The 13,541-nt window shown below is 47.9% G+C and overlaps 1 protein-coding gene across 1 annotated transcript in view; it reads right to left on the bottom strand.

Moving 5' to 3' along the window:
* ACVR2B (activin A receptor type 2B) overlaps positions 1 to 13,541 on the bottom strand; it is a 107,456-nt gene that overhangs the window by 9,284 nt on the left and 84,631 nt on the right. Inside the window, exons 4-10 of the mRNA XM_075419828.1 lie at positions 12,683 to 12,834; positions 11,393 to 11,536; positions 10,174 to 10,317; positions 9,130 to 9,278; positions 5,333 to 5,447; positions 3,633 to 3,771; positions 912 to 1,042 (exon numbers count right to left, since the gene is read on the bottom strand). Coding sequence (XP_075275943.1) covers positions 912 to 1,042; positions 3,633 to 3,771; positions 5,333 to 5,447; positions 9,130 to 9,278; positions 10,174 to 10,317; positions 11,393 to 11,536; positions 12,683 to 12,834 — 974 coding nt within the window. The remainder of the gene's footprint in view (positions 1 to 911; positions 1,043 to 3,632; positions 3,772 to 5,332; positions 5,448 to 9,129; positions 9,279 to 10,173; positions 10,318 to 11,392; positions 11,537 to 12,682; positions 12,835 to 13,541) is intronic.

Raw genomic sequence — 13,541 nt, 5'->3', positions numbered from 1 at the left:
TTCATAGCCTCAAAAGTACTTTTTTTAATATCAAAATGCATCCTGAGATCCAGCAGTTAGAGCTTTAAAAGACAAGACATCAGGTATTACAATTCCCGCGATAAAACCACAAGAGCTGGCAGCACTGTATCAGTCACTGCGAAACCATTGCTTTGTTTGCAATCACTTCTGCAGATATCCTGAAAATCACCAAATTCAACACCGCTGGAAGAACACAGCTCTTACTTGAACCCTCATTTGAACTGGAACACTCGTCTTTATCTACAGCCCGCAGCTCTCCTTGACTTCTAGGCAATGAGTGAGTACACCTGAGTCTAGCAAAAACCGTGGCAGTTTGGTCAGACTAGAGGCATTTAGCTTCTTCCTGAAGCCCTGCGAGATTTCACCATCTGCTCAGTTTTCCAGTCGGAAGAAAAATATCACCTCTTTTATGAAAAATGTGAGCCTGAAATGATCTACCTCTGGGAAACCCACGCTGCATTTTGCTTCATTGTCTGCTTGCCTTCGTGTCTAATTAATTTTTCCTCAAAAAATTGTTCAAGTCTTGCATGCTATCTAGCTTATGAGGAACGCATCTCTGATGGTGTAGATCATTTTCTTTTTCGTAATGAAAGGGACTTTATTTTCCCTTCTTTCACCATATTAAATGAGTCCTACTAAACGACCACACGCTCCACATTCAGCACTGGCTTACTTCAATCAGCTGGTTTATTCTCTAAATACAAGGGGCAAAGCGGAAAGGGGAGCGTGAAGCAACGCCTCACTCCTGGGCGCCGACCCTCTCTAAGGGCCAGGGGCCAGGTCCGTGCACTGTTTAGCTTCCCTGTGAACCTAACGAGTGATCCATAACTGCATCCCTGGTTCCCGTCACACGGGAAAACTTTTTCCACCGTTAACCAGGAGGGACGTACCGGGTGTTTCAGCCAGTGATCCTTGAACACGGGGCGCATCTTCTTGTGAACCACCACTTCTTGCAGGTCCTCAAGGGATGGGTGCTGACCTATTTCTTCTTCGAAAGGCAGCATGTATTCATCCACTGGACCTGAGGTGCACATGGAGAACCGGGTTAGTACAGAAGCGTCCTCCACACAGCCACATCCTCCCCTTGCATGAGCAAGCTGTGGCTCCAGGGCAGCCTCAACCCACCACAGCAGAGACTGAAGTTTACATGTCGTTGCAGACCAATGTGATTTACATTCCTCCTGCAAAATGGACTTTGCTGACCCCGCTGCTTGTCTGGCCATACATTTTCCACCTCGCCGAGTTATGAATCCGAAACCTCAACCAGGCCGCCCGATCCCACCACTCTCCTCGAGGAGGCTTGCCAGGTAGTCCGTGATTTATTTTAACAGAAGGAGCAAATCAGCCCATTCTCCTCACATTTTAGCATAGCAATTCAACATACAGTAACCTAGAGAAAGGTTTCAGCATGAGCATAATTTCATTTTAGGCACTGACTAGGCAAGGTCAAGCATATACGACACTTCTAATTTCTTGCTGTGTGATCTGGCTTATTCATAGGTTTGAGTCAGCCCTGACGTGCGGAGCCAGGTGCTCTTGTCTCAGGTACCGGCTCCTAAGTGCAAAATGATTTCTGAACGCTTTAGTTACAGCAGTTATGGCTGTGAACTGCCCTGCGCCGTGGGAATGAGACCACTGCTACGAGTATCAGTGCAGACGCCGGACAGCAGCAGTAACTTCTGCTTATTGAAACATCATTTGCCCAGCGGCTATGTGTAGGTGCTCCCTCCGCAACGGCAGCCCGGCTTAACTGATGGGCTGCCTCGGTGTGCCCCGCAGCACCACTTAGGGATTCTTGGTAGCAAAGAGTGATCTCTTTCAAGAGTGGAGATATTCCAAGAGGGCCTTTCCAGACTAAAATAAAAGAGCTGACCACTTCAGCTGGTCATGAACTGTGACACCAAGAACAGGATGTTTAGGTACTCTGAAAAAAAATATAAAAATCGCTGAACCAGCTTATCATTATTCTGGTTGACAGAATACCAGTCACTAAACCAAACTGAAGCACTCCTTGCAACGGATGGCACAATAACGCTCACAACCTTCCCTTCCACTTCCTCCAAGAGGAATCAAAGCTATGAAGAGCTGCACTGGTGATCTCCAAGCCAGATCACGCTCACCAACTATCCCCTAACTGGAATTGAGTCAAAGCTCTGTTTCTGAAGTTACATTCATTGCCTTTCATCTCCACACATAAGGACTAGGGCTACTGGTCACTGAAGCCAGCAGACATGATTTTGACCACAAAGATGGAGCAGATCGGTTAAATAAGGTGATGCAATGTAGACACCACTTCTGAGCTAAAAGTACAGATGAGGTTCAGCATAACGCTGCTCATCCTAAACAAAGCCTTTCCTCCAATTTAACAGTGCTGTGTACAGCATCTGGAGTATCTTGGCCAGCTGCTGCCTGAGAAGAGTTGGAAGGAGATCACAAACATGACAGGCAAAAATCCAAGTGGATATGGGGGGGAGGCCTGAACAGAGAAGCGTTATTCCTGCATCTAAGACCTGCACAGCCACTGTTTCACCCCACTGTGCTACCTCCCTGCTCCTCCAGCATTTTATCTGGTTAGCTAGTAACTTCTTGAAGAAACCACCTTCTCTTACCACACACCTATGCAGGCATCCTAATTATAATCAAGCTCCTCAGTGCTACTGCAATAGTAAGAAAACTGTTTGAGGTCCCGGTGAGGTACTATTAATTTATGAACTTGATAGTCAGTCCAGAGCACCCATATTTACACAAGAGGAAAGAAGTTGGAGCAAACAGCCTTGGAGCTACTACAAGGATAAGATTGCTTCCCTGACCAGGGGCAAGGTGCTGCAAATGGCAAGGATGTCACCAAAAAGCAGAAGTGCTATTTTGGACAGAAAAGACCCCCACTGGCCCCATTTGCAGCATCACTGCAGTATAAAAAAAACCTGAGAAACAGGACATCATGAAAGTTCATTCTTTTGGATCATTCAGGAGAAAGTGAGATCCTCCAAAGTTGTAGATGGAACAACAAACTCAGCCCAATGCTGAGAGAGGGCTTGATCAGCAAAAGTCAAACATTATATACCTAACAACTAACGACAGCAGGGAAATGGGCTTGCTGATCCAGGAAGATCCTTCCAGCCCCGTGTTCCTGCTATTTCACTGAGGTGCTTCACCTCTGAGCTCTCCATTCAGGCTACCACACTACCCTGCAGAATTGAGGTGTGACAGCCAAGTCCGAGCTGAACGTGGCTCTTCTCCAGAGCTCAAAGCATGCCCTGGTCACAGGCAGCAACGCAGATGCCGCGGAGAGCAGCAATGCGGGCTCAGGGCTAGAGGACACGCATCACTGATGGAGGAATCACCTACTCCTCCTCCCTCCATGTTCTCAGCCAATTTGCAATGTAACTGGTGCAGTTAAAAGCACTTTGAGACTTCAACACTACAAAGGTTATAATCCACAGAGAATGACAGCTTATGTTAAAAAGGAAGCAAGTGAAAAACAGGTTAGCTGCTTAATAAAAATACGCCTTTTTTTTTTTTTTTTAACCAAAACCAGGCACATTCTCTAGACCACTAAACCACGCTTAAACAGAGCCCTCCCCAGGGGAAGAGAAGTTCTTTATTCTTACCATCAACTGCTCTACACCTGGAGACTAGCTCCCACAACACCAGTCCCATTGCATACATGTCTATTCTCAGGAAGGCGTCTCGTTGGAAGTTGATTGCTCCCTCTAACACTTCGGGAGCCATATACCTCCTCGTTCCCACCTACAGAGAAAAAACACAACTCAAGTTACATTCCGGTTGGGCCCGTCAGCCTCCGCTGGCTGGAGATGAGTGGCAGCTGGTTTTGTTAGCCTTAAGGCTACTTCTGCTGAAGTTGCACCTCACTCGAAAAACAGGCAAAAGGGGGCTGTTTTTTCTGACACCCATTCTTACTGAGATCACTCCAGTCTAGATACGCCACCTGAAGGAAAAAGCCAAAGCGCATGGCTACGTGTGTGATATTCATTCAGCGTACACTACAGGTCTAATTTAAATGCAGCGCGGCACGGTGAATGCGGATGGAATCCTGCCTTCCGTGCATCTCACTGCATCTTGCGCCAGCAGCGCACGCTGCACGAGAAAATGCTGTCTTTGGAGACACACAGAACACCCTGGGGTCAAGTCGGCCTCGGTTATCATAGTCGTACCTTCACCAAAAAAAAATCCCCTTTCACTAAAAACAAATTAAATTTATATAAAAAAAAGAGAAGAGTAAAATTGATATATCCCAAAATGGTGGGTAACGGTGTTGGTTTGACAGTCCTGGATAAAACAAGTCTCCGGCATCCACAGGAGTAGTAAAGGATGAACCCTGCAAAGTCTGCCCTGCCCTCGCTTGCCATGATCTGGTTTGGAAAGGATCGCCTCTCGCCTTGAGGGGATTCAGTCCTTCTTACGGTGCCTGTCTTGTGCTTAGTCCGGGTAGAGCCATACTGAAGTCGTCATATAGCTGTGGTTATACACCTGGCAGAATTATAGCCCATAATGTAGGAGAGCGGAGAGGAGAGCAAAGGAAAAAGCACCTTTTTAACATGGGCATTTAAATGCTGTTAATATTTTCCTTTAGGAAATTTTCACCTGTTCTTGCTGTTACCTGAGGCAGTGGGGACAGGGGGATGCCCAGCTGTGAAAAGGCATGGAAAATACTGGAAAAGTCCAAAAAAAGAGAGCAAAATGAGGAAAGCTGGGGGGGGCTAACCCAGAAAAGTATTCACTCCTGGGATAAAGGTAAAACAGTGCCTGCATTGGAGATGGGCATTCAAAAACCCTGGAATCATACAGAGGGGATGCTGACCTGGCTGTGCCCTGACACGAAAGCAGAATGAGGGGCCGCTCACCACAACAAAAGGGCAGAAAATCAAGAACCCGATAAAGAAGCAGTAAATTGTTTACGCAGCGCACAGCCAGCTTGCAAGAGCTGTCACTGCTAAAGGCCACCCAAGTGGCCATCCTAGCTGAATTCTTAAAAATAATGAATAATATTAGAAGTATTAATATTTAATACTGAGACGATAAAGAGTCAGCAAGTCCCGTGTCTGAAGGAAGAAGCCGCCTGCCCCCGAGGCCGGGGGAACCCCACCAGCACAGCAGCTGGGAGGGTCCGAGCGCTCTCCCCGCTCACCCAGATCAAAGCAGCTCCGGGAATTTATGCCTGAGCACAAGCTTGTACGAAAAACACCTATCTCAAAGAGAAGTAAATGCATCTATGCAAACTACCCCCCACTCCTGAGGAGTTATGGCAAGCCCAACATTTCAAAATGTTATTGTTAAAGATAATGATTACCTGCCCATGAGTGTCCCCTGGAGGTTTTCCAGGTTCAAACCGCACAGCTAGTCCGAAATCGGCTAGCACTGCCGTCAAGTCGTTCTTCAGCAAGACATTTTTACTCTTGAAGTCCCTACGGACAAGGCAAGCAGCAAGTTTGGGAAGGGTTTATTACAGCACGCGTCTAAATCACACTGCAGCACGCCACGTTGCAAGTCCACAGGCTCAGCAGCCCCCAGTAAATCAGCTCTTTCCCTCCCTCCCCGGCTGCCCAGCACAGCCAGTGCCGGCAGATTCGGCTGCTCCCCGCTGCCCCTGTCCTGAAAACACAGCCCTGTGCTGCCTGGCACAGAGTCAGCCGAACTATACAGTGAAGGAACCCCAAAATAAAAGCAAGGAGTGGTACAAAGGGGGTGTTCTGATTACAGCAGGCAGTAGCAGGCACCGTTTCTTGCTCTGAGCACCAGCTGCGGACCCCCACCTCTGGACACTTCTTACATTTCTCATCCCCCACAACAAATGCAAGACAGGTTAAGGAGGTGAATTTACTTTTTATCCTAGTAAGGATGTTTGCTCCTATCTACAAAATGAGATCTTCCTGGAAATTAGCAGATGCCGATGGGACTCTCTTCACCTGGACTACACACTTCAACAGACTTTCGCCACAGTCATCTATTACACTTCTGTCGTAACTGCTGGACCAGTCTTCCCTGGAGAACTGCGAGGGCTGGAACGCAAGCAGGGGAGGGGGTGAGCCCACACTGAGAGGAGCTGCTGAGCTGGGACCGAGCAGCTGATGGGCAGGTGTAAGCGTTTGCAGTAGAGATGGTGGGGCTGTGCTTGAAGGTGGCTTTAAGGGGACATTTGTGTCAGTCCTGTGCCACAGCCGGATCGTTTCAGGGCAGCTCAGGTAAATCTGCAGGGGCTGGCAAGGGGAGGGTGGAGGAGGGTCACACGGAGATGCCTAACCCGTCAAGCCCTGTTCCCTGGGCATCCCACATTTTCATCTGAAAAGGAATGTTTGGCAATCTAATTAAATTACAGACCTTAGACAGCAGATGGCAATTGTCCTGTATGCTCAGCATTATAATTTCCCTATCATCAATTCACTCGGTGACCCTGCTGATTGCAGGACATTGCAGGCCTGCACAAAATAATTAATGAGGGCAAATACAATTGTTCCGCACTAGAGAGACCTGTCAAAATTCTTCGGGAAGAGAGAAACTGCTGGACCACAGAGAAGGGCTGCTTGCTGCGGCCTCAGATGCCAGAGCATCAGCTCAAAGCACCACGAGCAAAAATCACTCTGTACCGCCCAGCCCCTGATTCTGAGCTTAAAAAATCAGAAGAAAGGATTTTTCTAAGCTAAATACAGCGCCTCTCACTCAAGGATTAGGACGGGGGAAGAAGTGGGTGTGAAGTTGGAGAGCATCACACAGCCAAGTTATCCCCAGTAGAAACCAGTCTCCACCACCTCAAGGGGAAACACAGGGTTTCCAGGGACACAACACAGTTTTGCAGAGCCTGCAAAATGTTTGTACCCCTCTGTTACACTGAAAACCACCATTTTACCTAATGCCTGTTGTCTTAGAGACTGACTGCTTCCACGCTATAGCAGCTTCCCCACAGGCTTAGAGAACTGCCATCACCTAATGATACAGATAAACTCCTTTGCTCGGTCAGCATTAGGGGATTACGCCCTCCAGGATGGTACAGATTAGGCACGACATTTTTGCCAAACAGTGGCTCAACGAGGACCACGCAGAAATTATTGGACAGTCTGCCTGAATGATACGTTTCCAAAGTGAAGCGAGATGTAAACCGGGATTACGGTATAGGCATTTGCTGCTGCTGTTCGCCCACACTGCCTTTTGGGCATGCAATAGGAAACTACTACATCTTGATACGTGACGCAGGGATTTCCCTATGCACTTCCTTTTTGTCCCCTGTTTCCATACGTTTCCCCATTTTCCCGTGCTTTCCTTCCTTCCACAAACCGCCTTGAACTGGCAAGTGTGAGCTGCAATGCCAACGTGTCCAGGACAGAGAGCAAGACCCGATCTGAGCCACGCCAAGCAGAATTCCCACTAACACCGGGTGCATTAGACCATCCTAAAATGGTCACTGATAAAGGAGCGTGGCCTGAAAAGAAGAAAATATATTTTTCCGTGTAATGCTTCAAACTAGGGAATAAGAGAGCGAGAGGACTACGAACGATGGGTGCGTTCATGCGATTCAGTCACTGGAGATTTTATTTTCAGCTTCCACGCGGGGGCACTTTCGCACCAACAAGGGATCCCAGAACCTCAATCCTCCTCATAGGGCCTGGGGCTGGGAAGGAGCTGACTGAACCCCTGCCCAGCGGGGACTCGGGGGTCCCACCTGGCAACCCCAGCATCTTCACATGCATCAGGTGAAGCCACTCAAAAACAGTCAACCTCCCCTCACCACCCCCCCCCCCCGATTTGAAATATATTCTTCGGTGTTTTCTTTTAAAACAAAAATAAATCTAAAAGGAGTGGCGTAATCCAAGGGAAATCCCTTGCGTCCTGAAATCCCTCTTCCTAGGTATGTGTTAAATTCACACAAATGGTGCATTCTCCATCTTTTATCATTTGCTAAATGCATGGGGACACTAATGAGCACGATCTGTGGCTTTAGAGCCTTTCTACAGCCTGTCTCCATTCCCCACCCTCAGGAATTTTCATGTATAAACCACTGCCTTTATTCCACAGGGACAAATGTCAGGGACACAGAGGTCAGCTCCAGGAGCAGCACAAAGGCAGCTGCAGGCTCTTTCAACAGCCCCCAGCTCACAGAAACCTTCAGGTTTGGGGAAGGGGGGTAGTTTTGGGGGCAGGGACACCCTGGCAAAAACAGGGATTATCTTGCCGTACACGAAGGCGGCCCCGCTAGATCGGGTACAAATCGCTGCAGCTGGACATGGGGTTTAAGTCCCTCCAAGATGAAATGCGGTGGGTGGTGGGGGAGCACGGCTGCGGATTACGGCGTGTAGCCCACGTAAATCCCTTCTGGAAAACTCCCCCCTCCCGCCGTGCCACTAGCAAACCGCTCAGTAGAGATGCTTTAGTCCATGGCAAGCGACGTGGGACTGCGGAGAAGGGCTAAAACAAGTGCTGTGCAATGAGGATGGTTTAACGCACTGCTGTCCCCGCTGTCCCCACGGTGCTGCCACCCGGGTGGGATGAAGCGAGTGCCAAGAGGTCTCAGAGGCACTGTGGTGCCTGCTCTGGAGTCTCTCATAAGCACCCTGGCACGATTTAGGCACTATAAACCTAGACTGAAAAACAAACAGCAGCCATTTTCTGCATTTCTATAGTTTCTCCATTTCTTACCTAACGATCAAAAGCTCTGCGGGAAGACACGCAGAGGAGTTACCAGCCTAAAACACTCTGGGAAAAATAGGGTCCAAATCTTGATACAGCCATAGAAATACGCGGATTATAATGTGATTTATCAAGCACAGTCCTTTCAAAGAACGGTTCTGCAGCAACCAGATTTCGCTTCCTACTACATGGCAAGAGAAGAGGTGACGGGAGAGGGAAGCACCTACCCTTCAGACATTTGCCATAAACCACTACCAATCATACGGACTGTTTCACAGACAAGATGCTTACTTGCCCTTCACCACTTCATATGTGGGTGAAAAAAACTGTCTTAGCATAGGACTGTTGGATTAAAAGGCATTTACTTCCTAAAAGCACAATCTCCTGCTCCATTGAACAGCATTACTTCAAAGAGGTTGAAAACATTTGAGCACAGCACTTGAATGGTGTCAACGAAAGAGGCCGTACCTGTGTGCGATAGCAGGCTTGTGTCCTTCACCTTTGCACCATGGGACATCTTCATGAAGGTAGGACAAGCCACGGGCCATGGTTTCTGCAACATGGCAGAGCTCGTTCCAGCTGATGATATTGCCCTTCAGGTAATCCGTCAGAGAGCCCTGTGAAACAGGACACCGTAGGTTCTTAATCGCAGACCCTGCTACGTGACAGATGTGCCAGCTCATCAGTTTAGGAAATGGTTTTAATGAGTGCTTAAGAAATTTGAAATCTGATTTAACAGGGGGGAAAAAATCACTAGTGAAAGTGAAAAAGAAGAAATAAAACGCAGAAGCGTTCTTGAGTCCTCAGCCCTTGACAGCACAGAAAGTATCTGGATGTCCAAAAGGAGTCTACTAATGTGCCAGGGAAGGGCAGGGAGGTAAGGAAGGGACAAAATCATCTCAAAACAGAGCAATTCATCCAACCTAAGCAAGGGGAAAGCCTTCCATGCACGAAGATGATGCATCGTATCAGCTGGTTGTGGCAATGATTGACTCAGTAGACCTTGGATTAAACGGAGGGATAACACTGCTGGCTCAACCCCGGATTCGTGCGTGTTTGTTTTATTTTAAGTGTTAGTCATGTTTGACAACTAAAGCGATCCATGAAGCTCGAGATATGCCCCAAGCTTCAAAGGCAAACACGGAGCCCATCTGCATGGGGAGAGTTGGGACTGAGACAGTCTGCGATCCCCGGCTCCCACGTGCTCATCTACGCACATTAAGAGATGGTGACCACCCCACACGTGAGCTGTGGCCTTTTGTGTCTCTCTCTCTCCCCCTAAGTCCCACGTTTATTAATCCTACGTATGTGTAGGAAAGCCTTGAAAGCTAAAGGAAGGGCCAATGAAGGAGGCGAGCAGGAGCATTTCTGTGCTACCATTGAGCCATGGCTCACCAGGGACAGACCCTAGACTAGAGGGGAGCTTCTGGGAGAATATTTGACACCAAATCCTGCTGCGTCAAGGCAACCATCTCTCTGCGTTCCCAAAATGTCCGTGCAATGATACGTTACCTTGTCGTGGAAAGCTGTGATCAGCCAGAGCTCTGTCTCTAGGTTTGTCCCTCTTTTCTCCGCTGCGATAAATTGCAAAAGGTTTTCATGCTTCATGCCAGGAGTATTGAAAATCTCCCTCTCACTCTGCCAAGACTGTTTATCCTAAAGCAGGGAGAAATGCACCATCAAAGATCACGCTTCCCTTTAAAGCAAACAGCTCCTTCAGCTCAGTCAGAGCTGCACAGTCTTCTTAATATTATCCTCCGGTGTTCGGATGTGATGTATCCCTTCAAAATGAGGCTGTTTTCCTAAAGGGTAGATGCTGGAGAAAGACTGGAAGTTCCTGTTCTCATTCTCCTTCCTCCAAAATTATCCTAAGCTATTCCTAGAGCACGTGTGTGGAGAGGGGGGAGGAATCTAAACTCAACCTCACTGAGAAATAAGGTTGCTCGAGATTTCCTAAGGATGCTTGCAAGAATAAAGCCTGTGCATACAGCACCCAGATTTGCCTTGTAGCTGTAATTGTTACGATTGTGAAATCTAATCTAGCTCTATTGAATATTTACTAGTAGGTCACAGCTGGCTTGGACAGAAGATGTGCAAATCTCCTTTAGCAACGCTATGACAACAAATACGGGGAGAAAAATTAATGAAGAAGGAGATAGCAGAGGAGCACAAAGATGTTTCAGTCATTCTTCTTTCATTTGACTTTTGATTGCTTTTCTCTTTCCACCTGCAATTCCTAGAGAGTCAAGTCAGGAGTGCTCAAAGGTTTCCTAGAGCGGAAGACGTGCGCTGTCAGAAGCGCTGCAGTGCCATTAGCTTTCACAGCGCCGGGGCTGTGCCTTTGTAAGCTGGAAACTGTTTGCTGGGATCGGGTCTGGATTTATAACCTACGCAGGCAGGACACACAAAGCCAGGGCTTTGGTCCTTTGTGTGCACTTTGGGCACTGCAGCTGCACGCTGCCTCGCTGGACTTTAACTTCGCTGCAGATGTCCGTGATGTTAAAGTACCCTGTAAAACACCCTTCTTGCAACAACTACTACAGAAAGCATTTGGCAATGAGGTAACACAGAAAAAAGTGTAGGAAAGGAGGGTCCTTGAACTTTTTCCCCTAGAGAAGAGTCCAAACGCATCTTTGCTATGGTCTTAAAAACACCTCCATAGGCACTTGGAGTATCTCAGCACCGGTGAGGAAGCCCGATGAGTGAGAACCTAACGCAATACCCTTCTCACCTGAATAGGGAAGATTTTCACTGCTACGTAGTCATTCATCAGCTGAGCCTTCCACACGCAGCCAAAGCGTCCCCTCGCCTTGATTTCCAAGAGCTGCAGAGGCTTTAGGCCGACCAGGGGAGAAGGGGGTGGCGGGCCGGGGTCCTGCACCAGAGAAAAACATTGTCACAAGCTGAAACTGGACTGTAAAGCAAAGGGAGAGGAGGAATGGAGAGACTGCCTGTGGGTAAAGAGGCGTAAAGAAGTGACATTTTATTTAATACAAATTATTTAGATGTACTGTTTGCAGCAAGAGCAGCCCAAAATTCCCTACCTTGCTTTACAGGGTATTTGTATACAACATACATAACAATCTATGCCTTCAAGTGTCGCTTTGTGTGTCAAACTACTGCCTGCCATCCTCTGGCAAAACCTGAGTTCTCCTATGTTTTCAAAGCAAGAGCTATTTCGGGCTGTAAAACACCGATGACCTCAAGGCTACCTCCTGCCAAAAGTAGGAACTTTTTGATCTTTGTGACCCAACAGGCAGCTACACCTAAAACCTCCCACTGCTTTGCACTTCATTAGGCGTGTTTCACATAACCCTCGCCATGGGCAGTAAACAGGTCTGTCAGCATCATAAAGATCGTATCTGTTTAAACTCTGCGTTTGTCCAGGAGAACAACGCAACCCCACAGGATGTGTGAGGTTGGAGCTCTGTCCTATCTGCTCTCACATGGGAAAGATTCACAGTGTGGGCTGCAATGGGCAGAGGAGGGAGGGAGAGGTAGCTGCTTGGCCCTTCACAAGACACCTGAAGGCACAGCACAGCCAGCAAGGACCAGTTCCCGATGGCTTTGGGCTGTGAGGATGACCTTGTGCATGCCTTCTCTGATGGCTTGTAAAAACTGAGCTTCAACAGGGAAAGCATCTCCCCTTGCTCCACAAAGCTAGCAGGAACTTTATCATCACCCTCATCTTTGCTCCTCTGCAAAGCTGGCTGAAAGCAGGCAAGGGGTTTGAGTGTCTGGGGGGAAGGACAGCCACCATGTTGGGCTGTTTAACTCCATCCCTTAGGAATCTTGGCCATGGCAATAAACCAATCCAAATCCATCAGCCTCACAGGGGATGCTAACACTGCCACAGAGGCCAACCGTACCACCAACTTCAAAAAGATAGATGAGACAAGTTAGGCCACCTGAAAAGAGTGAAGCTAAAGCGGATGTGAACATGCACTGAGCAGCCTCCCTGCCTTTTGTGAGGTCCAAATACAGGAGCGCGACTTGCAAAAGCTCGTCGTTTCCCCCTCACCTCATTAATGTCGACGTGCCCGTAGGGAGGCTTGCGGTGACGATACATCCAGAAGGCCAAGAGGATGGCCATGGAGAGGACAGCGATGGGGAGCAGCGAGTACACCAGGATGTTGAGCAGGGAGGGCGTTGGTGGTGGCGGCTCGTATATGACTGCGGAAAAAGAGCAGGGTAAACGAGGGAAAGGACCCTTCAGGCATGCAACAGCACTGTCACCCACACGTCCAGATGCAACCAAACCCCATCCTTCCTTCTACTGCAAAGCTGACAATGCTTTGTGGCATGTCCCATCACGTCCAACAGTATTCTTGAGGCTCTGCAGTTTACTCTTTTCCATGTGGCTATTAGTAATGGAGTTACAATGGTCCAAACTACACTTTGCGAGCCTCGCCTCTATCCGACCTTTATTTGAGATGGGCATTTCTCGCTGGGATACGTAAAAGCAGAAAATTTCCTCCTCTTAACCCTTCCAAATGTGTTAAGAGAGCACGAAATCCCTCGCAGCATTGCTTTGCCTTGTACGGTGATTGACAAGATGTCAGTTTTTAGTAAAATGCTGCCAGAGCCACAATCAAATGCACTATTCCCACAGTAGTGCCTGTTCCAAATTACATCAGTGCAGTTGAGACACAAACAATGGGAATACTAAATGGAGCCATGTTGCTATGTTGGAGACAGGGAAGGAAAAAATAGCAAGACTTGCCAAATTAAACAAAAAACTGTGAGAGAAAGAATATTTGCTACTAGGTTGCTACGGGTACATTAATAACAGGAGATAATAAAACCCATGTAAACAATTAAAAACCTAACAGGAAAGCCCAGGAAAATCTGATAACGGTCTGCTAGAACATCTCAGTAAA

The sequence above is a fragment of the Opisthocomus hoazin genome, chromosome 4, assembly GCF_030867145.1.
Source record: "Opisthocomus hoazin isolate bOpiHoa1 chromosome 4, bOpiHoa1.hap1, whole genome shotgun sequence".
Taxonomy (NCBI): Eukaryota; Metazoa; Chordata; class Aves; order Opisthocomiformes; family Opisthocomidae; genus Opisthocomus; species Opisthocomus hoazin.
Note: the sequence above shows the minus strand (reverse complement) of the source record. Positions and strands in the feature narration are given on the sequence as shown.